Source organism: Suillus paluster (assembly GCF_016628075.1).
Source record: "Suillus paluster strain FC165 chromosome Unknown EDB91scaffold_7, whole genome shotgun sequence".
In the NCBI taxonomy this organism is placed as follows: Eukaryota; Fungi; Basidiomycota; class Agaricomycetes; order Boletales; family Suillaceae; genus Suillus; species Suillus paluster.
In genome coordinates, this window is record NW_024537567.1 from 448,545 (window position 1) to 472,619 (window position 24,075).

At 49.5% G+C, this 24,075-nt stretch overlaps 10 protein-coding genes and 1 non-coding gene across 11 annotated transcripts; 7 read left to right on the plus strand and 4 right to left on the minus strand.

The window, feature by feature from the left end:
* Positions 1-147: 147 nt before the first annotated feature.
* On the minus strand, positions 148-3,523 carry EDB91DRAFT_1047124 (tRNA synthetases class II (A)-domain-containing protein; the record flags this gene model as incomplete). Its single annotated transcript, XM_041313304.1, has 11 exons — positions 148-429; positions 483-569; positions 621-740; positions 793-1,682; positions 1,732-2,134; positions 2,191-2,701; positions 2,751-2,784; positions 2,841-3,030; positions 3,083-3,165; positions 3,214-3,319; positions 3,368-3,523. 11 exons carry the CDS (start codon positions 3,521-3,523, stop codon positions 148-150), a joined length of 2,862 nt encoding a protein of 953 aa, XP_041181354.1.
* Positions 3,524-4,359: 836 nt separating this feature from the next.
* EDB91DRAFT_1235234 (P-loop containing nucleoside triphosphate hydrolase protein) lies at positions 4,360-7,221 on the plus strand (the record flags this gene model as incomplete). The annotated part of the gene is made up of 8 exons (XM_041321295.1): positions 4,360-4,405; positions 4,463-4,663; positions 4,717-6,062; positions 6,112-6,558; positions 6,612-6,726; positions 6,779-7,006; positions 7,060-7,127; positions 7,180-7,221. The coding sequence occupies 8 exons, from the start codon at positions 4,360-4,362 to the stop codon at positions 7,219-7,221; spliced, it is 2,493 nt and encodes an 830-aa protein (XP_041181355.1).
* A 233-nt stretch (positions 7,222-7,454) lies between these two features.
* On the plus strand, positions 7,455-8,750 carry EDB91DRAFT_764282 (kinase-like domain-containing protein). The gene is made up of 2 exons (XM_041328323.1): positions 7,455-7,737; positions 7,800-8,750. The coding sequence occupies exons 1-2, from the start codon at positions 7,507-7,509 to the stop codon at positions 8,697-8,699; spliced, it is 1,131 nt and encodes a 376-aa protein (XP_041181356.1). The 5' UTR covers positions 7,455-7,506; the 3' UTR covers positions 8,700-8,750.
* A 218-nt stretch (positions 8,751-8,968) lies between these two features.
* On the plus strand, positions 8,969-10,639 carry EDB91DRAFT_764402 (uncharacterized protein). The gene is made up of 3 exons (XM_041328324.1): positions 8,969-9,448; positions 9,507-9,540; positions 9,594-10,639. Exons 1-3 carry the CDS (start codon positions 9,039-9,041, stop codon positions 10,617-10,619), a joined length of 1,470 nt encoding a protein of 489 aa, XP_041181357.1. The 5' UTR covers positions 8,969-9,038; the 3' UTR covers positions 10,620-10,639.
* An 834-nt stretch (positions 10,640-11,473) lies between these two features.
* On the plus strand, positions 11,474-14,751 carry EDB91DRAFT_1109602 (uncharacterized protein). The gene is made up of 10 exons (XM_041317630.1): positions 11,474-11,888; positions 11,935-12,411; positions 12,468-12,625; positions 12,674-12,790; positions 12,845-12,934; positions 12,986-13,314; positions 13,369-13,482; positions 13,530-13,706; positions 13,762-14,171; positions 14,222-14,751. Exons 1-10 carry the CDS (start codon positions 11,548-11,550, stop codon positions 14,574-14,576), a joined length of 2,568 nt encoding a protein of 855 aa, XP_041181358.1. The 5' UTR covers positions 11,474-11,547; the 3' UTR covers positions 14,577-14,751.
* A 996-nt stretch (positions 14,752-15,747) lies between these two features.
* On the plus strand, positions 15,748-17,634 carry EDB91DRAFT_1047056 (malate synthase; the record flags this gene model as incomplete). The annotated part of the gene is made up of 6 exons (XM_041313300.1): positions 15,748-16,093; positions 16,145-16,280; positions 16,334-16,663; positions 16,720-16,854; positions 16,904-17,108; positions 17,164-17,634. The coding sequence occupies 6 exons, from the start codon at positions 15,748-15,750 to the stop codon at positions 17,632-17,634; spliced, it is 1,623 nt and encodes a 540-aa protein (XP_041181359.1).
* An 895-nt stretch (positions 17,635-18,529) lies between these two features.
* Positions 18,530-19,713, minus strand: EDB91DRAFT_1109608 (uncharacterized protein). The gene is made up of 2 exons (XM_041317631.1): positions 18,969-19,713; positions 18,530-18,922 (listed from the first exon to the last, which is right to left on the minus strand). The coding sequence occupies exon 1, from the start codon at positions 19,706-19,708 to the stop codon at positions 19,004-19,006; it is 705 nt and encodes a 234-aa protein (XP_041181360.1). The 5' UTR covers positions 19,709-19,713; the 3' UTR covers positions 18,530-18,922; positions 18,969-19,003.
* Positions 19,714-19,909: 196 nt separating this feature from the next.
* EDB91DRAFT_1109612 (uncharacterized protein) lies at positions 19,910-20,929 on the plus strand. The gene is made up of 4 exons (XM_041317632.1): positions 19,910-20,106; positions 20,170-20,249; positions 20,314-20,389; positions 20,450-20,929. Exons 1-4 carry the CDS (start codon positions 19,938-19,940, stop codon positions 20,755-20,757), a joined length of 633 nt encoding a protein of 210 aa, XP_041181361.1. The 5' UTR covers positions 19,910-19,937; the 3' UTR covers positions 20,758-20,929.
* Positions 20,930-20,937: 8 nt separating this feature from the next.
* EDB91DRAFT_t40 lies at positions 20,938-21,041 on the minus strand. Its single transcript has one exon. It is a non-coding gene; the product is annotated as a tRNA-Leu (tRNA).
* Positions 21,042-21,105: 64 nt separating this feature from the next.
* EDB91DRAFT_764567 (PLC-like phosphodiesterase) lies at positions 21,106-22,768 on the plus strand. The gene is made up of 8 exons (XM_041328325.1): positions 21,106-21,422; positions 21,479-21,502; positions 21,567-21,655; positions 21,706-21,748; positions 21,802-21,834; positions 21,892-22,113; positions 22,163-22,419; positions 22,467-22,768. The coding sequence occupies exons 1-8, from the start codon at positions 21,206-21,208 to the stop codon at positions 22,689-22,691; spliced, it is 1,110 nt and encodes a 369-aa protein (XP_041181362.1). The 5' UTR covers positions 21,106-21,205; the 3' UTR covers positions 22,692-22,768.
* Positions 22,769-22,844: 76 nt separating this feature from the next.
* On the minus strand, positions 22,845-24,011 carry EDB91DRAFT_1078774 (u3 small nucleolar RNA-associated protein 11; the record flags this gene model as incomplete). Its single annotated transcript, XM_041315054.1, has 4 exons — positions 22,845-23,117; positions 23,169-23,365; positions 23,421-23,642; positions 23,663-24,011. The coding sequence occupies 4 exons, from the start codon at positions 24,009-24,011 to the stop codon at positions 22,845-22,847; spliced, it is 1,041 nt and encodes a 346-aa protein (XP_041181363.1).
* Positions 24,012-24,075: the final 64 nt, after the last annotated feature.

Here is a 24,075-nt window from a genome sequence, read left to right on the forward strand (position 1 = left end):
CCTGTGCTCGGGCTGTGACAATGATCAAACAAAATATTGGAGCAGTGGGGCTTCCTAAATATTCTCGTCTAGTACAGTGTATTTTTATTCTCAATTACAACAAGGAATATAAACTTCTAGCTGGGTGTGTTCATCAAACAGAGATCCCTAGTTATACTTACTTGAAAATGTCTCCCGCGCGACCCTCAGAGCCTCTTCAACCTGGTTGACGTTGACCCCAACACCTTGAGCACCATCCTCCTTCCCTCCAGCTTTGCCCCCAAGGATATCGCTGACTTTGGACGCCCATGTCCGAGCGTCGAGGCCTCTTGACCGTGCAGACTCGGAAACGTAGTTTGCATGTGCGACCTTGCCGCCTTCTGCGTCGACACTGAAAACGTAGACTGCCTTGCCAAGCTTCTTGCCTTGCATAACGACATTTTGCAAGATCTGGGATATCATCTTGAGTATAAGCACATTTTGTGGACGACTGTCAAACATACCTTTGCATTACCATCAACCTCAAGGATAGCAAAGTAGACTTCTGAGTCAGGCTTCTCCTCGAAGAAAGTAACCAGAGCATTCACAGCCTGTACATGTGCATCAGTCACCATACAAGAACAGCAAGCAAAGGGACATACCGCCTTGTTGATCGCATTCTCCTTTTCCTTGATCTGCTTGTCAAGCGCCTTGCGAACAGTCGCCAGACGGTCTTTGAGCTCTGCTTTGAGAAGAACTGATATATCTGCCTGACCAAGTTCCTGCAGAATCATCAGTTGACGCACAGTGCAAGAAAGACAGATTATGGCTCACCACACTGAGAGTCTTGAGCCCACCATCCTTCTCCTTGCCTTCCGTCGACTCGAGCTGCTCAAGGCGAACTTTCAGAGAATTGGCAACACGGGACGCCTCATGTGCCTCTTGGCCAGTCACAGCAACTATCCTGCGGATGCCCTTCGCGATTCCAGACTCCTCAGTGATTACAAAATCTTTGATATCGCCTGTCTTCGCAACATGAGTGCCACCACAAAATTCAACACTTGTGCTCCGCCATTTTGGGTTTTCAATATCGTTCGCGACCTCATCTACATCGTACCCGAGCACGACAACACGCACAGGATCCGGGTACGCCTCGCCAAAGACCGCGCGCAGTCCGGATATCTTGTGCGCAGTCGTGAGGTCCAGGTCCTTGCCGTATACCTTCACATTCTTCTTGATCCAGTCGATGCTCATCGACTCGATCTTCGCGAGCTCGGGGAGGGAAATCTGTGCTTTATGCGAAAAGTCAAAGCGGAGCTTTGTCGGTGCCACGAGCGAGCCCCTCTGATCAATGTGGTCGCCGAGGACCTCGCGGAGGCAGAAGTTGAGGATGTGTGTTGCGGTGTGATTACTGCGCAGCGGCCAGCGGCGGAGCTCGTCGTAGGAGGAGATGACCTCATCGCCGATAGAAAGTTGGCCATATTTGAGAGAACCGGTGTGGAGAACGTAGCCGTTGTATACCTGGACGTTTGTTACCTCAAAATCGGTGGCGCCATCGATGACAATGTTGCCAGTGTCATACTCCTGGCCACCAGACTCTGCATAGAAACTCGTGCGGTCGAGGAGTACGCCAAAGTTTGCGCCCTCCGGTATACCGGATGATGATGAGATGAATTCTTTATGGTAGTAAATGCCCTTCACTGTAGCAGTGATATTGCCAAGTTCTGCAAAAGTGGTTAAGTAAGGGCGAATCGTGGACAAGAAGTCACACACGGAATTTGGACGAGTCATCTGTTTTGGGTATCGCATCGTTCTTCTCCAATGCAGCAAGATCATGGACATCAAGCTTCACGCCATCCGCCTTGTCCTTTTTGAACGATCCCTTGCTCGCGAGCTTTGATTGTTCTTGCGCATCCTCGAACTCCTTCTCATTGATACCGAGCCCGAGCTCCTCCGCCATGAGCCGCGTGAGGTCGACGGGGAACCCGTACGTGTCATACAGCCGCCACACATCTGCGCCGTTAAGCTCCTTGGCACCCGCCTCTTTCGCACGCGTCGCGTATTGGTCAAAGAGCTTCTCGCCCCGATCAAGGGTACGCGAGAAGGACTCTTCCTCCTCGTCAAGGATCTCTTTGATGTCGCCTTGCTTCTTCGTAAGCTCGGGGAACACGTCGCCCTGGCGCACAAGGCACACATCAGGTCGAGCGGATGCGATAGATCTGCTTTACTGACCATAGTCTCTACGACAACAGGCATCAAAGAGGAGAAAAATGAGCCGATGGGTGCACCAAGCTTCTTCCTGACGTAGCGGGAACCTCGACGAAGGATCCGACGAAGGACATAACCACGACCAACGTTGTTGGGCACGCCACCATCGCTCAATGCGAACGAAAGCGTTCGTACGTGATCAGCAACAATACGGTATGCAGTATCAATACCATCTACATCGGCATTGCCAAAGTTCCCCGTATATGGTCTTGCGCCTGTTAATTCCTGGATGCGCGTGAAGATGGGGTGGAATACATCGGTATCGTAGTTGGAGAGTTTGTTCTGGAGGACTGAGACGAGTCGCTCGAAACCCATACCAGTGTCAACGTGCTTGCTTGGAAGAGGCTTTAATGAGCCATCATCATCACGGTTAAACTGGATGAAGACATTGTTCCATATCTCAAGGACATTTGGGTCGTCACCATCGACGAGATGCGCAGCATTACGTCCACCAATGCGGTCGAAGTGTATTTCACTGAAGAAGATCAACGCATGACGATAAGAGAGTAGCTGGAGATACGCACCTACAAGGCCCACAAGGTCCAGTTGCGCCCATTTCTGTTGTAAGCGCGTATGAGTCACGACGTTCACTGGATGATAGAACATGCTTTTACCCCAGAAATTGCCTTTTGATGCAATTACGTGGTCCGGTGAAATACCCTGGTTTAACCAGTGTTGTTTTGCATCCTCGTCGGTGGGTATTCCATTTTCTGGGTCTCCAGCATAGTAGGTAACGTATAGACGGTCTTTGGGTAGTCCGTATACATTGGTTAAGAGATCCCATGAGAACTCGATGGCTTCTTTCTGCATGATAAATGTCGGTTATGAAGAGGGGTCTCAAAAACAAGCGCCACACCTTGAAGTAGTCACCAAACGACCAGTTTCCAAGCATCTCAAAGAATGTATGGTGATACGAGTCTTTGCCGACGTCCTCGAGGTCTGGATCAGTGTGAGTATAGTTCAACGTTGCTAGCAACTTGCGCATACCATTGTGCTTACCACCTGCCCTGATGCACTTTTGGCTGTTGAACGCACGTTTCAGCTTGCCTCGCTCGGAGTTGGGATCGACGGTACCCAAGAATATAGATTTGTACTGATATGATGTGAGCTCTGACGCATAATACTACGGAGTTGAGTGCACCTGGTTCATGCCAGCATTTGCGAACAGGAGAGTGGGATCATCGAAGGGTACGGTTGAGGAAGATGGAACAAAAGTGTGGTTTTTGGAGCGAAAATAGTCGAAGAATTCTTGGCGCACTTTGCGTGCAGTCCATGGGCCGTCGTAAGAAGATGCCATTCTTAGAGACAAATGGATAGGAACGCGATGAGATGGAAGTCTTGATCGAAGGAGAGATGATTGCAGAAATCCAAGTCTCATCTAGATTTATGGCTTTCCTCAATTAGACTCATATCGCATCTTGACTCGGAGCTCATCACGTGACAAAAATCAGTCGCGTATTTACTTCCATACATAAACTTGGAATTTTCCTCAAAAAATAGGCTAAATTTGTCGGGAAACTTTGTAGGCACAGTAACTGACTCGTTGTACTGCATCATGCTGTGCGGACTGACGCTGAAGCGCTAGCAGATTAATAGAGTTTGCACCGATCTGTCGCCAAGACCTGCCGCAGGTAATAAGTAGATATACTAAATCTTACGTCTGGGGAAGCCTGCAGTCGAACCAGTTGGAATGGAGATATATATGAGCTTAGAGCCTGTCGTGAATGGGATGATTAGTGGATTGCGAGTGGGCATAGTAGTAAGTAGGACTGTTAATAGATAAGATGGTTGTCGTCACACTGCATCGTGACGTGACCTGCCCTGAAGTCGATCGATAAGCCAAAGACCAAAAACTTTACTTTTGAAATCAACGAGCCTCAGACTTGCGGTCCCGGTGCTGCATTTGACTCACCATCCAGCTCGTTCAAGAGGATCCCGCATCTTTATTTTCTTTCTTGGTATCCTTGTAAAATCTAGACACAATGGTGTACGTATTTCCCGCTTAGATCTACATTTCCGATGCACTGATCATCGTCACCGATCGCAGTAACTTCACAGTAGGTGAGCATACAGATCGTGCAAGGAAACCCGATCTCTTTCTCAACGATTCTCATAGACCAGATTCGTGGGCTTATGGACAAGTCCACGAACATCCGTAACATGTCCGTCATTGCCCACGGTGAGCGAGATCCCGCTGATCATTGCATACTCGATCTTATCTAAATTACTTATGCAGTCGATCACGGAAAGTCGACCCTTACCGACTCCCTTGTCTCCAAAGCTGGTATCATCGCTGCAGCAAAAGCTGGTGACATGCGGTTTACGGACACGCGAGAGGATGAAAAGGAGCGTGGTATTACGATCAAGTCGACAGCCATTTCCATGTACTTCGAAATGGGAAAGGAAGATGTCGAAAACATTAAGCAGAAGACTGAGGGCAAGTCTTCAATTCTAATTTCGCAGAATATCGCTGATGATTTTTTAATTCAGGCAATGAGTTCTTGATCAACTTGATCGACTCACCAGGTCACGTCGACTTCTCGTCAGAAGTCACGGCTGCTCTCCGTGTCACTGACGGTGCTCTCGTTGTCGTCGACTGTATCGAAGGTGTCTGCGTGCAGACAGAGACGGTACTTCGTCAAGCTCTCACGGAGCGTATCAAACCCGTCGTTATCATCAACAAGGTCGACCGTGCTCTACTTGAACTTCAAGTTTCAAAAGAGGACTTGTACCAGTCGTTCCAGCGTACCATAGAGACAGTCAACGTCATCGTTTCGACCTACCACGACAATGCCCTTGGTGACGTCCAGGTCTACCCAGACAAGGGTACTGTTGCCTTCGGTTCAGGTCTCCACGGGTGGGCTTTCACCCTCCGCCAGTTCGCTGGTCGCTACTCTAAAAAGTTCGGTGTGCCTAAAGAGAAGCTTTTGGCCAAGCTCTGGGGTGACAACTACTTCAACCCTGCCACTCGCAAGTGGAGTACAAAGAGCTCCGACGCCGATGGCAAACCCCTTGAACGGTCCTTCAACATGTTCGTCCTTGAGCCCATCTTCAAGATTTTCGATGCCGTCATGAACTTCAAGAAGGACCAAATCGGTCCCATCTGCGAGAAGCTTGATGTCAAGCTGACGTCTGACGAGTCGGATCTTGAGGGCAAGGCTCTCCTCAAGGTTGTCATGCGCAAGTTCTTGCCCGCTGGTGACTCCCTCCTGGAGATGATAGTCATTAACCTTCCTTCCCCCGCTACTGCTCAACGCTACCGTGTTGAGACTCTCTACGAAGGTCCCATGGATGACGAGTCTGCCATTGGTATCAGGGACTGTGATCCCAAGGCCCCCCTTGTTCTCTACGTCTCGAAGATGGTGCCCACTTCAGATAAAGGACGGTTCTATGCCTTTGGTCGTGTGTTCTCTGGTACCGTTCGTTCTGGCCCCAAGATCCGTATCCAGGGCCCCAACTACGTGCCTGGAAAGAAGGAAGACTTGTTCGTCAAGTCAGTTCAGCGTACGGTGCTCATGATGGGTCGTTACATCGAGCCCATTGAAGACTGCCCTGCCGGTAACATCGTCGGTCTCGTCGGTATTGACCAGTTCTTGCTCAAGAGCGGAACTCTTACCACCTCTGAGACCGCACACAACATGAGGGTCATGAAATTCTCCGTGTCCCCTGTCGTGCAGGTCGCTGTTGAGGTCAAGAACGCTGCCGATTTGCCCAAGCTTGTCGAAGGTCTCAAGCGTTTGTCGAAGTCTGACCCCTGTGTCCAGGCATGGATTGCCGAGACTGGTGAGCACATTGTCGCTGGTGCCGGTGAGCTGCACTTGGAAATTTGCTTGAAGGTAATTGCCTTCTGTTCGTTGAATTTCGTTAGTTTGATCATTATTCCAGGATCTCCAAGAAGACCACGCTGGTGTTCCTCTCAAGATTTCTGACCCTGTCGTCGGCTACCGTGAGACTGTCAAGGCTGAGTCCTCGATTGTGGCCTTGTCCAAGTCGCAGAACAAGCACAATCGTCTCTACGCTCAGGCCTTGCCTCTTGACGAGGAGCTCACCAAGGCTATTGAGGCTGGTACCGTTAACTCCCGTGACGATTACAAAGCCCGTGCTCGTATCCTCGCCGATGACTTCGGTTGGGATGTCACCGATGCAAGGAAGATCTGGTGCTTTGGTCCCGATACCACTGGCCCCAACTTGCTCGTCGATGTCACCAAGGGTGTGCAGTACCTCAACGAAATCAAGGACTCTTGCGTTGCTGCCTTCCAGTGGGCAACGAAGGAGGGTGTCTGCGCTGAGGAAAACATGCGTGGTATCCGCTTCAACATTCTTGATGTCACTGTAAGTATCCTTTATACCTAGTTGCATTTTATCTTCTTACGCTATGGTCGCAGTTGCACACCGATGCTATTCACCGTGGTGGTGGACAGATCATTCCTACGTGCCGTCGTGTCTGCTACGCTGCATGTTTGCTTGCTACCCCTGGTCTCCAGGAGCCGGTGTACCTCGGTATGACCCCATATGTCTATAGCAATTTACCGGGTACTGATATTACTCACAGTCGAGATCCAATGTCCTGAGAACGCCATCGGTGGTATCTACAGCGTGTTGAACAGGCGTCGTGGCCAGGTCTTCAGCGAAGAGCAGAGGCCAGGAACGCCTATGTTCACCGTCAAGGCTTACCTCCCCGTCATGGAGTCCTTCGGCTTCAACAGTGATCTCCGCTCACAAACAGCCGGTCAAGCCTTCCCCCAGAGTGTGTTCGACCACTGGGAACTTATGAACGGATGTGAGCATTTGCATGCACGCCGTGTGAAGACTGACGCTGATGCGATTGATCAGCACCACTCGAGAAGGGCACCAAGCTCGAAGAGCTCGTCAAGGGCATTCGTGTGCGCAAGGGTCTCAAGGTAATGAGCGACTGTACGCTGTCCTGCAATATGACTGATCCTCGTTCTTTAGCCCGATATTCCAGCTCTCGACTACTACTACGACAAGCTGTAAAGTACTGTACGAACGTGCTCACGACCAAATTTCTGGAATCCGTTCCTTGTTGTCCTCACTATTTTCACTAAATCCAATTGTTGTACTCTTGTATGTTTGATGATTCGGACGCCCATACCTAATAGTTGCTTGGCAATTGCCGAGAATGTTGGTGAAGCATCACAGCCGGATGATCCCGCACGTTCGGTAGCGAATGTCTTGAGTCAAATGACGGGAGCTTCAACAAGTGCTTTAAAGGCAAATTGAATGTAGCTGTAGCAGGGAGCAACACCCATCTATTCAGACATGGCAGACAACAACGCTGACCTCACCACCAGTGCTGACGTTCGAAAATACCTGTCTAATACCCCTTTCGCGTCGCATACTATAAGCGTGCTGGCAGGAGGCTCCGCCAACTTCACATACAGGATACACCTTAACACCCCATTCGAGGGCAAGGAAACATTTGTTTTCAAGTATGCAGCACCATATGTTGCTGCATCCGGTGGTACGATGGCTTTGCCTACTGAGCGCCAGGTAAGGCTGCCTTGGAGTGACATTATATTGTAACTAGTACTGGGCTGATAACGACCTGTCAGAAATTCGAAGTAGAATCCTTGCGACTCGTCCGCGAAATGCATGCTGATGACGATGTCATTGCCGTTCCCGCCGTCCGTCTCTTCGACGAGGAAGCCCACGTCATGATCATTGATGATTGCGGGGCGGACACTCGGACGCTGAAACAGCTCGTGATTGACGAGGCCCTGCCGCAGCCGGTCGCCGAAGAAATCGGTGCTGCAATCGGTCGTTTCCTTGGGCGCATCCATGCCTGGAACAAAAACGGGTCTTTCGACATGGGTATCTTCCACAATAACGAAGTGGGCAAGATGATCTCACCTCTAGTTACATATGGTCGCCTTATCTCTACGCTTAGCGGCAGAGATAACATAGCAACTTTGGCTGACCCCGTCCTCGACGTCCCTGAGGAGAATCTGGACGTTATATCGAAGCTTGCGGAGGCCCGCAGTCATGAAATTGGTAGCACTTCCGAAGCATTTACGCATGGAGACTTCTGGCCCGGGAATATCATGGTATCCCTTCGAAGAGAGTCAGAGGGGGGCGTGCCTACACTAGAGAAGCTTTATGTGCTGGACTGGGAGTTGGCGAAGGCAGGTCTTCGTGGGTTGGACATTGGACAGTTCTGCGCAGAGATGCGTCTGCTTCAGCGGTTCTATCCGAGCCGCCAGAAAGAGGCGTCCACGATTGTGAGATCGTTCCTCTCGGCTTATAGAGGAGGAAGTGGGCCTGATGAAGCGCTGGCGAGGGTCGCGATTGCCCACGTTGGAGCACATTTGGTGGCTTGGACTCCACGGGTACGGTGGGGAGACCGGGAAGAGACTAGGAAGACGGTTGCTGAGGGCGTTGAGTTATTGGTTGGAGGTGCTGAAGGGACGCATGCTTGGCTCGGGGGCAGTCTTGTTGGACACTTGATAATGTGAACTCCAGTAGCAGCAGTGTATGAGCATCAGTAAACCAGTGAGACTCAGATATTAGTAGATATTTTGTAAGCCCAATGCTTCTTGCTTTACATTACTATTGGTTACCACTTCAAGCTCGTGCACACCACATTTCGTGCAGTCACATAAATGTCACGGAATGTCACGGTGTAGTCACACTGGCCGATTTCGCAGTCCGCTCGACACGCTGACAGCTGTGGATTAGATATTAGGAAGATATGTATAGGAAAGAGCATTTCGGCTTACAAAATATGGGAATATCGGTGGCTCACCGGTTTACTGACTCAATGCGCCATAAGCTTGCCTCTACCCTGCAAGGTGATGCAGTTGGACGAACTTCCTGCAGAGCTGTATACTGCAATCGTCAGTCACTTACCAGTAGACTCGCTCCAGCAAGATATCCTTGCCCTGACAAGAGCGATACCCAGATCCCCGGTGCCTATCCAGCATCTATTCGAGCACATACGCCTCAAGCATGCGCAGCAAATTATACAATTATACAGTCGTCTTCGCAATATTAATGCCACTGCCGAGAGAAACTGGGTCAAGAACTTTGGGGTCGTAACCTGGACTGTCGATGCCGATGTCCTCGTTAATCTACTGGGGATCCTCCCTCGTATATCTTCTCTCCTTCTCTTCGTGGGACCCAATTTTGCTCCAGAGCATGTTGAGGAAATATTTCATAAACCAAGACAAGACCTGCGCTTTCTCTCCTTACGTTTCCGTCCTTAGTGAGTACTATAATGATCTCTTTCGTTTTATCCCCCCTGACACATGTATGCGATCCAGCGTGAATCGGGCCACGTATTATCAATTTCTCAAGGTACTACATTGCGTAAATGTTACACTTTGCACTCAACATGTATTACTTTTCAGGGAGCTTATTTCGACACCACCCTGACTGCACTTTCCCGTTGGCCTCCCTACGAGTTACCAGCGTTATCTATCATCCAGGATCCTCTCGACCCTGCGATATCAAGTGCCCAGCATTTTGCACAGCCCCTTGTCTTCTTTCGACTCGATCCAATATCTGTCTTATTGTGCTCACCGTATATCAGCTCATTGAAGTACCTGCGTCTCCGCATACCATCTCGTCAAGTGTGCCGTTTCATCAGCAGCATCCCGTCCTCCGTCCCTGCTTTGTGTCTTCTTGACCTGTCCACATGTAATGTCCTCGTCTCGGATATGGAGGCAATACTCGTTCGATTTCATGATCTGCGGCATTTGATCCTTGATGGATGCAGTGTTGCGCGGGACCAAGGGGAATGGATTAATATTGGAAGGATATGTGCACATGCGACCGTCAAACGAGCAAAAGCACGGGAAAAAGAGCTCAAAACTTGGTTAGAACGGAACGCAGCCACTATCCGTACACCAGCAGGCATGCCAGAGCCAGCAGCAAGACGTGTAAGACCAGGTCGTCGTGGTCTTGCAACAGCGACCATCTCATTTAGAGAAGCACCTACTGCATCAGAGCCGGAGATAATCCATGTACCCGCTGGAATAGTTATTCCAAAGGTACGCGTCGTTCCATCGTCACCGACGCTGCTCTCCCTGTCTATGTCATCTTCCTTCATCTCCAACGTTCAACATCAGACCATCCGCGAGGACTTCGAAAAGGGCTGGAATGAAGGTCTGGGTCAGCTTGCAGCTGTAAAATCCAGGCTTTATCAATCTTGGAAGAATGGCGTAAAGATGATGTGCATTACTGCAGACGCTGGCGGGGACGGATATGATGGTCTGGAAGCTATAGGGGTCGAGAACGCATTCCACTCTGAGCGTGATGCAAGCGCGAGTCTGGCCCCACCTATATTATGCCTTGCAGGTCCAGGAACTTCAGGGAAGCATGCGGAGGGTTGCAGTCATAACATTGCTTGGAATGTCTGGAATGATAAGATATAGACACCGTGGACATACCATTCCTCTAGATGCTTGGATCTAATCATGATATGTATTCTGCGGTTGAACGGATATCTTTACACCTTCCAATGGTAAATGGGCGGCCGGGTGGCATTACACTGCAGTTGGTATCGCAACGTTCCTTTTCTCCTGTAAAGAAACCTCTCAGCCATGTCGTCTCCTTCTCCATGTCCTCCAGCGTCCGCGGCAATCTGTCCTCGTCTGCATCGACCTTGAATGGATGATGCTGAACATCGGAGCTAGGCACTTTGAGGTTTTGGAAGTCACGAGGCAAATCCATTTCCGACCGCTCAAGTGCGGGGTATATATCATCCCTTCTCTGTGAAAAGAAGTCTCCATGGTATTTCCGAGGCATGATATGGAAGTGGACGTGAGGTATAGACTGTCCCGCAGCCTTTCCATCCTAGATCGTATATATCAATATCGAGTCCCGTGTTCGTCTGCCAGTGGCTATACCTGGCATGCCACGGTCAACGCATCGCCATTATACGCGCGCTCGATCACTCGACCGACATTTTGGACAGATATGATGAGGGACGTCAATTCTGGTGTAGGTGAGGTCCGTCAAACGCGGCACGGGTCGATTTGGAATTACGAGCACGTCTAAAAGTCGTCGCTTATAAGATTAAGATATCGTATTAAGGGACTACTCACGTCCTGGCACGATTGGCTTGAGATTGACGATGGCATACGATAGCGTTGACCTATAAAATGCTTGTCTTGTAACTTCAATTGTCGAAAACAAGAGCGGGGACGACATCTAGACTGTAGTGGCGATTATTTGGCACAAGGTTCAGAGTTATTACTCGATAGGGAATCCCGGTTCAACAAAGTCGCCCAGTCTAGTCGTGTATCATCATCGCTCAAGCCTACACTCGACATCAACTTTACACTCGGCTCTGACAGCCAAATGTCGAGTCCGACAGATATTTTCTTACCGCCGACTTTACCATATCCTATAAAAGTCGCATCTCTTGATGTCCAGCTCGGAGCTACTGTGCAACGCGGGACCCGGCTATTGACATATTCTTTCGTGTACTCATCTCCTGCAACCGGCTCAAAGCCAGAAACTCGTTTTGGCACATGGGACTGCTCAATTGAAGGAACTGTCGAATCCTGGAAGGTCAAATTTGGCGACTCCATCTCTGCTCAGAAGGCGAAACAGAGACCTATCATATGCATCACGGAGCCATGTAAGCACGGCGTTCAGATTGGAGGACTATGCGGGCTATGCGGGAAGGATATGACAGAGTGCGTGTATCATCATGTCGCATGAACGACATTGACACGCGTTCAGATTTGATTACACAGGATTCTCAGATGCGTCGCGCGCATCTATTCAAATGACGCATTCTGCCTTTGGTCCAACAGTCTCTTTGGAGGAAGCTCGGAGGATAGAGAAGGAAACCGCAGACCACTTACTCAAGTCAAGGAAACTCTCCCTCATCGTCGATCTTGACCAAACCATTGTGCATGCGACAGTCGACCCAACTGTGGGCGAGTGGATTGGGGAAGGCGAAGCATGGGAGGCCAGACAAGCCAAGAAGAGATCAACTACTCCAAAAGACCCAGGTTCTGACGACGACTCTGACGGGACAGCGTCCGATGGTGAAGACGAATGTAATCCAAACTGGGAAGCTTTGCAAGATGTACGAAAGTTTCGTCTGGGCCCCGAATCATTTGGAATGGTCTCAGTCCCAAGAGGCTCGCACAAAGGAAAGGGAAAGCATAAACTAATCGAGAATGAAGGATGCATGTATTACATTAAACCTCGGTGCGTAGGGCTGGTACCTTGCCGTCGTCATAACTGTCTAGCTCATGATCTGCAAGACCGGGAACCCAGGAATTTCTCCGAAATATATCGACCAAGTATGAGATGCATGTGTACACGATGGGTACCCGAGCATATGCAGAAGAGGTTTGTGCTGCAATCGACCCTGATGGTAAAATCTTTGGAGGACGGATACTCAGTAGAGATGAAAGTGGGAGTGAGTAATATGATCTGATAGCTATCCCGCAACTCAACGTCATTCGAGGTCTCACACAGAAAAGTCTACAACGTCTATTTCCTTGCGATACATCTATGGTAGTTATCATCGATGATCGTGCAGACGTCTGGGAGTGGAGTCCGAACCTTATCAAAGTCATCCCGTGTTCGTTCTACTCTTATATTGTGCATTAAAATCCCTCACTGATTTCTTCTCAAGACGACTTTTTTGTTGGCATAGGAGACATCAATTCTGCCTTCCTACCTAAAATTGAACCTCTAGCACCCACAGTCCCATCTCCATCTCCTGGCAAGTCCTTTAGAAAAACGATCATAATTTCGTGCTGACTGAACCAACCAGCCAAGCCGCCCTCACCTCCTGTCTCTGACTCCGAAGCCCCATCACAGCCAACATCAACACCCGAGGAACGTGAAACAGCTGAAATGGAATCGAAGGCGATGCTAACACGAAATTCCATGGCGCTCGAGGCGCAAGTCGAAGAGCGTCCGTTAGCCAAAAAGCAAGAAGCGCTGCTGGAGTCTGACGGCACTGGATCGATGTCACCCGGGGATCAAGTGCCCGCTCATCCCAAGAACGACGTGAAGGCAGCGGAAAGCCCCAAGGCAGAGAAAGTTCCACGAAAGGCGCTATTGAAGAACGACGATGTCGAGCTTCAACGGGTCGGCTATGTGTGTATCCCGCACCTTTGAGTGTATGGTCCAACTCAACTGAGTTCATTGCAGCTACTTGGAGAGGTCCATCGTCGCTTCTTTACTTCGTTTGACAACAGATCGCCAGAGGACCGAGGTAAGAAACGACGGCCAACCCTCACGCGGTCTAAATCCTATGACGTGACAGTAAGTGGCTTATATCTAACGCGCAACGTCGATCAATCGCGTCACAGAGAATTATTCCACAAATGCGCATGGACACTCTGCAAGGGGTACATATACTATTTTCCAGTGTGATACCTCTTGATACAAAGCCCGAAACAACTGAGATATGGAAAATAGCTTACATGTTCGGGGCGGAATGCTATACTGAGCTATCCAGTCGAATCACCCACGTGGTTGCTGCCAAGGTCACTGATTCTCTGTCTTTCACACAACCTAGCTCATACTTCCCCCAATATATAGCATGGCACTGTCAAGGTGGATGCCGCGCGGAAGCGGGGGGGAATCAAGATTGTGTGGTTATCTTGGTTCACAGACTCGATAGCACTGTGGCGTCGACAAGATGAGACTCCATATTTACTGGATGACCCGTCAGCCGTCGCTCCCAGTTCTAGTCCGATCCTCGACCCACACCAGATTTCTTCAGATCCGGAGCCCGACGCAGACGACTGGGACGTGGAGCCTGCCCCCGCAGGGAGTGCGTCCCTAGAGCTTGACGACATCGACTGGAACGACATCAATGATGAAGTCGAAGCTGCTATGAACGAGAGCGACGATGAAGATGATGCTATGAGTGAGAAGAGTGGCACGAGAAGTGTGTTGACGTCTGATAACGACGATACCATGCCTGACGACACTCGAAGTCAACTAAGGTTTGGATCTCGCATTTAAAATTACCGGTTTAACTCCATCCTTCCTACAGTAGTCCGAACACTACCCCTCGGATGAAACGCAAAAGGCTACGAAGTGTCACACCCTCGGATGGTGGGACTCTCGGGGTTGGTGACCGGCAGGGCGATGCGCTCCGTTCTCCCCTTGCTAAGCGCAAGAAGTTAGCCGCAAGTCGAAGTGGGGCGTCCAAGTTGAAAGAGGGTGTTACTGCTGATGAGTTGGTAGATACCGAGTCGCTCTCGGATCGCAGCCGTAAACCATCACCGTTAATGCCCATACCTCTCAAGAGTTTCGAGGAAGGTGCCGAGGATGATGATTATGCCGATGATGGAGACGATGAAGACGATGACTGGCTGGCTCATGAACTGGAAGTTGACTGGGGATAGTTTCTGTCTATTCTCCTCACTGAATTCTTTGTTTTCGGATTTTAATGTATTTCCTTGTAGCTTCTACAGAAGTAATATTGCATGCTACGGTATCATATCAGGATCGAAAATATCACACCGCCATGGCCCATCTCCGTCTATTACTGCTGTTCAAAAAACAACTCGCAAGCTCCGGTAGCATCCTCAAATCTTGTAGAGTCTGGATTTGTCTGGATGTCGATTTCTTTATATTTATGTATCAAATTATCATTAAGTTTTCGGATAGTCGGGCCATCGCTACATCTCTTCTCGATCCAGTCCCATCACCGTCTCCCGTGGCATCGTAGGGCATCGTACCCTGCGGCGGCGTCTTCAAGTCTCATGACTAACTGGTAGTACGTACGGAAGACATAGTAACTCAACCTAGGGTGGATATGACCCCCTGCGATCGACATATGTCAAAGTTTTCCTTGTATTGACAGCACTATTCGTCGAGTCGTGGACGCTTCAATCATGATGCTTCATTTCGTGTGCGGGGCTCTGATGCTTTTGACGTTGATCTCTTTTACGTATGTGTGCCGGTAGTCGAACGCGTGGCGTTGATGTCCGCACTAAGTAGCGGAATGTAATTGGTTCGGGCCCGATCTGCATGTCGAAACCTGAAATGACAAACCGTATCACTAGCTAGTGCGGTCATGATATCAGGCTTCAGCAGATACGACCGTAGTGCAATATGCTTCTAACCAGGGTCGCTTGAACTTCTGACAGGCACAAGGTTGCCAAATGGACAGTAGCCTTCCCTATGCTTACGTCTACCTCTCAACAATAATATTCATTCAGAAACGCGAGACCGAGGGTGTCGTATAACGCGGTGTACATGAGCGATGCGTGGTAGTATGCGAGGATTGGATCGCAGTGCGGCCGCTGCAGACAAGCAATCGAACACGGGTAACCGTTGGACCCGAACGGGGAGGACGCAGCTCCTTCGGGGGACGGAGCAGACGTCGGATGACGTATTCTGAAATGCGGCCGTGCGTTGGACACCCGAAAAATGGCAGGCCAATAATGGGTCAATAAACACATGCTCGCGCGGAAGGACCAGCGCGGTATGTCGGAGTCCCGAGACACTGGTACATAACACACACGCAAATGATCAAAGCTTTACTTACCACACCCTATTCACTTCCCAACAATGGTTGCAGGCGTTCAGATTCACACAAAGGTCGCTCAGAAGGCTCAGGCTGAAATCCTTACCGATGGCGCACTTTCCTTCCTTGCTGCACTTCATAGGACATTCGAGTCTACCAGACAGAGCCTCCTAGTTGCACGCGATGTTGCACAGCGCAGGTTTGACTCAGGAGTACCTCTCGACTTTCCTCCTGAAACAGCTCACATCCGTGCTGAACCTTCATGGCATTGCGCACCCCCTGCACCCGGTCTTGAGGACAGACGCGTTGAGATCACTGGTCCTACTGACCGTAAGATGGTCATCAATGCTCTGAACAGTGGTGCAAAAACCTTCATGGCAGACTTTGAAGGTCAGCAGATCACTTATGATGCTAAGAATTGCGCCAACATAATGTTTCCAGACTCCAGTGCTCCTACATTCGCCAACATGATCAGTGGCCAAGTCAACTTGCGTGATGCTATCAACCGCCAGATCGACTTCGAGTCCGGCGGGAAGCAATACAAATTGTCTGAGAATCCAGCTGCGCTTCTTGTTCGGTACCTTTGAGATCTCTTCTGGCTCTCCATTAGATGTTTATATTTTTGTCTAGACCCAGGGGCTGGCACTTGGACGAGACGCGCGTGACGGTTGACAACGCCCCTATCTCGGGGTCTCTCTTCGACTTTGGACTCTACTTCTACAGCAATGCCCATGAGCTCATCAAGCGCGGTTCAGGCCCGTACTTCTATCTTCCCAAGATGGAGCACTACCTCGAGGCCCGTCTGTGGAATGACGTCTTCCTCTTCTCCCAGTCCTATATCGGAATACCCCACAACACAATTAGGGCGACTGTCCTCATCGAGACACTTCCCGCAGCATTCCAGATGGAAGAAATTCTATTCGAGCTCAGAAATCACTCTGCCGGACTCAATTGTGGAAGGTGAGGAGAATACACATGTCAATGGATCAGTTGCTCACTCACATGAATATTGTTAGATGGGATTACATATTTAGTGCAATCAAGAAGCGCAGGGCGGACAGAAGTGCCGTGTTGCCGGACAGGAAGGACGTCTCTATGACCGTGCCTTTCATGGATGCGTATGTGCGTCTTCTAATTCAAACTTGCCACAGGTAATGCCACTTTCCCCGCGTGATCATTGGCGCTAACACGTGTTTTTAGGAGGAAGGTTGCTGCTATGGGTGGCATGTCCGCGCAAATTCCTATTAAGGATGACCCCAAAGCCAACGAGGTGGCGATGGAGAAGGTCCGAGCAGACAAGCTCCGTGAGGTCACTGCTGGTCACGATGGCACTTGGATTGCGCACCCTTTGATCAATCATATCGCTCGCAAGGTGTTTGACGAAAATATGTTGGGTCCTAATCAGGTTCGCATCCGCGGTATTTTTGTATCTGTGACTACCGCTGACGCAGGTGTTGTAGTATCACATCCGACGTGAGGATGTGAAAGTCGCTAGTGCAGACTTGTTGAGCAACAATGTTCCCGGAAAGATCACCGAGGACGGCATCCGCTCTAATATCTCCGTGGCTCTTGCCTATTGCGGAGCTTGGATAGGCGGCAATGGCTGCATCCCTGTCAGCTATTTAATGGAGGATGCTGCTACTGCCGAGATCGCACGTGTGCAGCTCTGGCAGTGGGTGAAGTACGGTGCACGTCTTGACACTGGCGAGCAGATTACCCCGCAGTATATCGACCGCATCATTGCAGAGCAGGCACCCGGCATCCAGAAGATTGCCCCGAGCGTCAAGGACGACCACTTGAAAATTGCTACGAAGTATCTCATGGATCAAATCAGGCAACAATGGCCAAGCGAGTTTTTGACGAGCGACTTGATGCCGTACTTAACTATGGCTGATGGTGTTGAGGACAAGTGGCATAAGAGTGCACTGTAAAAGAGTTGCGAGCGCGTACTTTGTTTAATTGGTTTTGTCGATGCCTTCGTCGGTCGTTCATGAAGTATTCTTGTCAGTGTACTTGTAGTATCATACGGACTTGTTAATGGTCGGGTCAACAAAGGTCCTATGCTCAGTCCAATACGTGGGAGCAATGTGGTCACGATTTAGCATGAGACAGCTAGTTGCGGGATCTGTAAAAATTCGACGACTCCTGAGGATGAGAAAATATCCACAATTGCACCATGAAGGGGCAAGCCTGAGAGAGCACCAGTCGGCAAATCACGCACCCCTTTCCCCCGGGAGGGTGCATGCGTGAGTAGGTAAGAGACACCTCGTGGCCAATCTTGATGAGTTCCTCCTCCACCCTTAACCTTGATGAGCGGATCGACAGTCAGCCCGAACCCTTTTAGTTCCTCCGGCTCTCCTAGAACGCCGCGATCCACATGAACGTGTACCCTCACGGCGCCCTTCTTTCCAATCTTGCCCCGAGAACACGATGCATGGCGCATATAGTCAGTGAAGACCACGCGATGTTCACGTAACATCACTTATATGTACGTAGCCTGCCCATGACCTTGGGTGTTGAGAGGCGCCGAGAAAAATGGGTATGTAGTCTCGTCGGCTGACTTCATCACATGGTTGCGATCCCGCAGAGCAGTGGTAGCGTGGTGTGTGTATTATACACGAGAATTGAAAATAGCGCGTCATTTTTCAGAGGGGAGGCCATGGATTATTCTGATAATAAATGATCTGCCAAAAATTTACCTGCGTTCAATATTCAGCCTATCGACGAACCACAAAAAGCCTGACTCACTTAAGATTAGCCCAAAGAAAATATTTTGACACTTCAGCAGATCGACGAATCATCAGAGGATCTCGGGCATCTGCACTTGGCACGATTGAGGGCCGGTATCATGCTCTGAAACCACGAACTTTTGAAAGGCAAGTTGTTCTATAAGACCATAAAACACTGACTTACGTTACATAACCTACAGGTGAAACGGTTGAGACGGTAGCAGAACAGGAAATTACGGTTTTGCAGTTCGATACACGGTCTCTGGAGCCGCGGGTAATTTTAAATACGCCAGTAAGTATACGTGGGGAACAATACACAAAATTACAATTCTTGGTATATGTCGAAAAGTTCGACCAGTGCGCATGGATTAAGTACTGTATCTCCGGGAGCAAATTTTCCAAAAATTTGCGGACACGCGTTATAGCAAGCAGCCGGGGTCATGGAGCCCCTGGGCTGGTAGTAGACAAGAAGAAAAACCATTCCTATATTCTGAAAGACTGATGAGATCCGCACGTATGTAGACGGGAGGACTCACAAACCTGTCTTGATGAAGAAGGTGTATGCCCATTACTATCGAGACGGGTAGACAATGCCCGCAGCAGCTTCCAGACGAAGTACTTCATCCCTCAAAGCATCTCGTCCTTCTTGAAGCCACCGGCAATACTCCACTGCTCGAAAGAGCACTCCACTCTTGCCTTTGCTCTGGCCCTTTCCCCTGCTGCCGCTGCCCTTGGGTCTACCCCTAGTTGGCATATCAATAGCCTGTGCACCAGCTGGAGCGAGAAGGGATATCAACTGCGCGTAGCCCTCACGGATGGCATTACGACGCTTTTGCTCTGACATGATATGATTGAGTCTCTTCTGAGGGGTTGAGAGGAGAACTTTTGCTCTGCCCGTCTGGCATGATGGTGCAGAAGCTCTCTTGCGCTTTGTACCTCTGGAGTCTGGCTGTGATGAAGTCGCGGACGAAGAAGATGAAGGTCTAGTATCTGATGGCATCTGTTGCTCTGAGAGTACAGGCGATGCAATGTCTCCCGAATGGTCAAGATTGCGTGTGTTTTGGGGTATATAAGGCGCAGCGAGAATGGGATCTACGTCAAAATCCCAATTAAAGTTGTCGAGGAAACCTAGGAGATCAGTTGTTTCAGATGGGGAGAAGAGGTCTGCGGAAGATGGGATGGGAAGAAGAGGAGGAGACAATCCTGAAAGAGCTGGATCAAAAGCATAATCGAACTCGGAGAAGGGAGGTGGTTGAGACGGAGATTGGGATGACATGGTAGTGCAGGCAAAGAACTGTTACCGACCGGAATGAAACTATTACCGGTTAGCGGGCTCACGGCACCGAACACCGTCCATTCACCGGTGTGGCGGGAGCTACCGGAAGTACAAACACGCATAAATGGAGATAAATATCGACTAATTAGGTATATCCGCTCCGATGAATTACTTATACATACCCCCGCTTCACCGAACATCGTCGGAACCTCCCCGCTCCGCAACACCCATGTCGGCTCTTAGTGAGGCATCTACACCGGCGCATGATGCGGCGTCGGCCATGGACGCACAACAACTTCATCAACTTCATCAACACGCTGCTGATGCTCAGCAGCAGCAACAGCAGCATAGTCCCAATGGCCCATCGCCAGTCAACGATTCCTCAGCAACCCGTAAAGGTGAGCTCATGCGCCATAATCACCAACAATCATTAAAAAGTTATATATATATATCATTTTCAGCAAAAGCTCCTTCAGTAAGGCGTGCATGTACTGCTTGTCATACGGGTAAAACTCGGTGCAGCGAGGTATTACCGTGCCAGGTTAGTACAGATCTTGAAACAAGCAGATTTTCCTTCGATATATTGACTATATACCTCCTATTAGAGCTGCTTAAAACGAGGTATTGGCGCAACATGCGCATACCCAGATCCTGAAAGTGACCAAAATCAGTCGCATCAAAGTAATTATTTTGACTCCGCTGAAACGTAGTGTACTCATTCACGATCTTGTAATCTCTCAGCTCCTGGCGTGTCTACATTTGCACAGACACCCCTGGGATATGTGCATGGAGCACCTACTCTCAGTCAGCATCAATATTATGATTATAATGGCGCATTTACTGGCGCTTCTTCATCTACCTTTCGTCCGAACAAGCGGCCGCGTAATCTCACAGAGGAAGAAGCAGCCGCCATCACCAGGAATTTCAGTCGTGGTGACTTTTTCGTTGGCACGAGCGCTCCTGTGCGTATTGATCCCCGTCTGCCAGTCAGACTCACACTAGGTGAAGGAGACCATGTGCATTTCAGTATCACAGAAACTTTGACTTGATTGAGCTATCTCTTGCTGGATTTAAATCAATTGGCTACTTCTTTCGTCCGTTTCTGAATCAACATCGTGTATCATTACAATCGTCACCTCCACCTTCTGATATCCTGGCATTATGTTCATGTACATACAACTATGTAAAGTGAGGGCGATTCAAAAATTCATGGCGTGCAGCAAAAGTATTGATGAGAGTGGGATTCGAACCCACGCCCCGGAGGACCAGATAACTTGCTCATCCAATGAGCTGATCCTTAGTCTGGCGCCTTAGACCGCTCGGCCATCTCACCATGCATTAGGTTGTGAATGAATTTAATTTCATGCGCCGCAGGAATGGTGTGGTTATAGCGATGTTGGCTGTCCGCCGACTCCGCCCCCTTCAGTATTCCTATTCCATTCTTTTTTCTTGGTTTCAAAACTAGTAACACTTTCTTCAAACATCGTCCTTCTCTTGATGATGCTACTGTCTTCTTTCCCCAGGGCGCGGGCCGCTCTTTTGGCATTTGCAATGCTGACATCCATTTTTGACTTCGTTTATGCTTCACCCACCGAATCGGCGCGAATTCGCCGTGCCACCACTTGCAATGGGAGCCCTGATCTGTGCACCCGTAGTTTCGGGAATGTTACCTTCGTCGGTGCCCATGATTCTTATGCGGTCGGAACCAACAATCGTGAGTTCCAACGTCTTTGTCCATGCAGACGCTCACTCAATTCCTGCCCTTTGAAGTGTTCGCGGACCAGGACTACAACGGTGAGACTCAGAGCATAGTCCTTTTAGGCCGAACCTCGGACTAACTTTCAATGACCCCTGTCAGTTACGCAACAGCTAAACGATGGGATTCGAATGCTACAAATGCAGGCCCATAACTCGAGCGGAGTCATTCACCTTTGCCACACGAGCTGTGTAGGCGCCGTACATGTTGTATCAGTCGTGCATTACTCACCATCTTTTAGTCACTCTATGATGGCGGAACTCTTCAGGCTTACCTTACAACTGGTGAGAACAGAATTTCGCCCTCAGCTTCCCTTCCCTTATCCCTTGACATGTAGTCCAAACCTGGCTAGACGCAAATCCGAATGAAGGTCAGTTGCATTTACGAGAAATGACCGACTTTGCATTTCTCAACATGTCTTGCCCAGTACTCTCATTACTCATCGTCAACTCCGACGATCTTCCGCCAACTGACTATGACACTGTCTTTAAATCGGTCGGGCTTGACACGGTATCTTATTCGCCACCCTCCTCGTCGCTACCTGAAAGCGGCTGGCCGACCCTTGGCAGCCTCATCGATTCGGGAAAGCGATTGATAACATTCATGGACTACAATGCTGACTTCACCTCCGTTCCTTACATCATTGATGGTGTGTGCGCAGTCGTACTTGTGGAGGCTCTGCTTGATACTTGCCCCAGAATTCACTAACATCTGGGAAACCGCATATGACGTTACCACATCATTTGATTGCAATGTGAACCGCTCTAACAGCAACACCGCCACATCTATGTACCTCATTAACCACTTTTTGGATACTTTGGTCCTTGGCCAACCGGCTCCGGACCCAAGCCAAGCTAATCAGACTAATGCTGTATCCGGTACAAATTCTCTCGGCGAGCAGTTCAGTCTCTGTGTTAGCCAACAGGGCAGAAACCCGAACTTCATGCTCGTTGACGTACGTGCATCCAACTGTCTCGTAGTTTTCCTTCTCACATTTCCTAGTTCTACGAGTACGGCGGTGGATCTGTCTTCCAAGTCGCTGCCACCGCTAACGGTGTCACCTATTCCCCTGCCACGCCCATTGCCACGCCACTTCCGCAAGGAACAAGTTCAGGCACCTCGCCGACTGTAAGCTCATTAAGTTCCAGCCGGTCGAACTTCAGTCAGTGGAGCTCTCTTTGGGTAGTTATTGCCAGCGCAGCGCTTGGCGCCTCCTGCATTTTCTAATCTGTCACCTGATGTTGGTCATGCGTATCCACTATTCAGATGGTATACCAAATAGTTACCTGGATCTTGGACTGAACACGTACCATATACTCGCGCTATACTCGTCGGACTAGCTGCTACATACACAACGGATTGTCAGGGACTCAGATAATACTATCGCTTTCTTTCTATACGCCACTTGTACACTCGAGGCTTGTAAGTCTTCTCATCCGCTTTGCTTCTTGCCTTGAAAGTTGCTCCGTCGTTCATTTCATCCCCGTCTTCATCGTCGTTCTCAGCCCCTACTTCTTCAACGCCATGCAGCTTCCGTCGACCTCCCTTACCCGCCAAAAGTCTCTGCATTTCTAGCTCACGTTGTGTATACCGTAACTGAGTGTCACGTTTTAGTCGTGCAGCGAGTTCTTTCAGGAGGCGCTTGCGGTTTTGCTGAGTGAAAATTCTCAGGAAACGGATGACAACAGTAAAATGTGTGCATACCACATTAAGTTCCTGTGTTTCTTCAGTATCCCCAACGACATCCAATGATGTATCGGCTGAGGATTTGCTCTTCCGTCTCCGTCGAGACGATGCACTTTCCTCAGTTTTCCAGCCGAGGTGAACTTCAGTTCTTGCGACGTCTACTTCAGTCGTAGCTTTAGCTTGGTCTGAAGATGGCCGCTGAGATAATTGTTTTGCTACAGCGTATATGTCGTCATGCCATGAACAATGCAGCATAACAGCTACACTGACCTTCCGTCTCGTTCTCAGCAAAGATTATATGACGTGGAGGCGGACGCCGTTTTGTTTCCGGGGGTATGACGCCTGCTTCTCGGAGTGTTTCCAGGTCGGTTTCGTCCAATGCGTCCTCGCCATCGTCCTCTAGGTTATCATCCTGCGGAGTAATAAGATTGGCCAAAGTAGTAAGTTGGCTCTTAATCTTCTCTATTTTCTGCCAAGGAATGAGTTGATCGACTGATTGATACATAATGCACATAGACTGCATGCCTTGAGTCCGTTGGCTCTCGTTGTCCGAACATAACCCTCATCTTGTGTCTTGAGGAGCTTAACCATATCCATAGGCATAGAGACATTTCCTCTATCCTTGACATGAACCCCCTCCACCGTCCGCTCCTTGTTCATTCCAAAGTAGAACTCATCCTTATTCCTGTCCGATGCCTTCTGCCTAAGGCGCGTCAGACGATCCTGCTTGGAGTGGTAATCTCGTGCACGCTGGACATAGTCCTTGTGCTTCTCTAAAATTCCAAATTTTGAGCGATGAGCGAGCTGCGAACGCTCTTTATGATTGCGCCTATGCAACGAATTTCTGAGGGAGGAGGTCATTGGAAAAAGGAAAGTGCGTGACAAAAATGTTACGTGACATTACATATTGGATGTTGTATAAAGT

What these genes read in the sequence shown, in the direction of transcription:
- EDB91DRAFT_1109608 (XM_041317631.1), bottom strand. Translation starts at nt 19,708, where the DNA reads ATGTCATCCCAATCTCCGTCTCAACCACCTCCCTTCTCCGAGTTCGAT.
- EDB91DRAFT_764402 (XM_041328324.1), top strand. Translation starts at nt 9,039, where the DNA reads ATGCAGTTGGACGAACTTCCTGCAGAGCTGTATACTGCAATCGTCAGT. An exon ending in TCCTTACGTTTCCGTCCTTA is followed by an intron (nt 9,449 to 9,506) that starts GTGAGTACTATA and finishes TATGCGATCCAG; the next exon opens with CGTGAATCGGGCCACGTATT. An exon ending in CGTATTATCAATTTCTCAAG is followed by an intron (nt 9,541 to 9,593) that starts GTACTACATTGC and finishes ATTACTTTTCAG; the next exon opens with GGAGCTTATTTCGACACCAC.
- EDB91DRAFT_764282 (XM_041328323.1), top strand. Translation starts at nt 7,507, where the DNA reads ATGGCAGACAACAACGCTGACCTCACCACCAGTGCTGACGTTCGAAAA. An exon ending in CTTTGCCTACTGAGCGCCAG is followed by an intron (nt 7,738 to 7,799) that starts GTAAGGCTGCCT and finishes ACGACCTGTCAG; the next exon opens with AAATTCGAAGTAGAATCCTT.
- EDB91DRAFT_1109612 (XM_041317632.1), top strand. Translation starts at nt 19,938, where the DNA reads ATGTCGGCTCTTAGTGAGGCATCTACACCGGCGCATGATGCGGCGTCG. An exon ending in TTCCTCAGCAACCCGTAAAG is followed by an intron (nt 20,107 to 20,169) that starts GTGAGCTCATGC and finishes TATCATTTTCAG; the next exon opens with CAAAAGCTCCTTCAGTAAGG. An exon ending in GCGAGGTATTACCGTGCCAG is followed by an intron (nt 20,250 to 20,313) that starts GTTAGTACAGAT and finishes ACCTCCTATTAG; the next exon opens with AGCTGCTTAAAACGAGGTAT.
- EDB91DRAFT_1109602 (XM_041317630.1), top strand. Translation starts at nt 11,548, where the DNA reads ATGTCGAGTCCGACAGATATTTTCTTACCGCCGACTTTACCATATCCT. An exon ending in CCTTATCAAAGTCATCCCGT is followed by an intron (nt 12,791 to 12,844) that starts GTTCGTTCTACT and finishes TTTCTTCTCAAG; the next exon opens with ACGACTTTTTTGTTGGCATA. An exon ending in AGTCCCATCTCCATCTCCTG is followed by an intron (nt 12,935 to 12,985) that starts GCAAGTCCTTTA and finishes TGAACCAACCAG; the next exon opens with CCAAGCCGCCCTCACCTCCT.
- EDB91DRAFT_764567 (XM_041328325.1), top strand. Translation starts at nt 21,206, where the DNA reads ATGATGCTACTGTCTTCTTTCCCCAGGGCGCGGGCCGCTCTTTTGGCA. An exon ending in CGCGGACCAGGACTACAACG is followed by an intron (nt 21,503 to 21,566) that starts GTGAGACTCAGA and finishes GACCCCTGTCAG; the next exon opens with TTACGCAACAGCTAAACGAT. An exon ending in CGAACTTCATGCTCGTTGAC is followed by an intron (nt 22,420 to 22,466) that starts GTACGTGCATCC and finishes CACATTTCCTAG; the next exon opens with TTCTACGAGTACGGCGGTGG.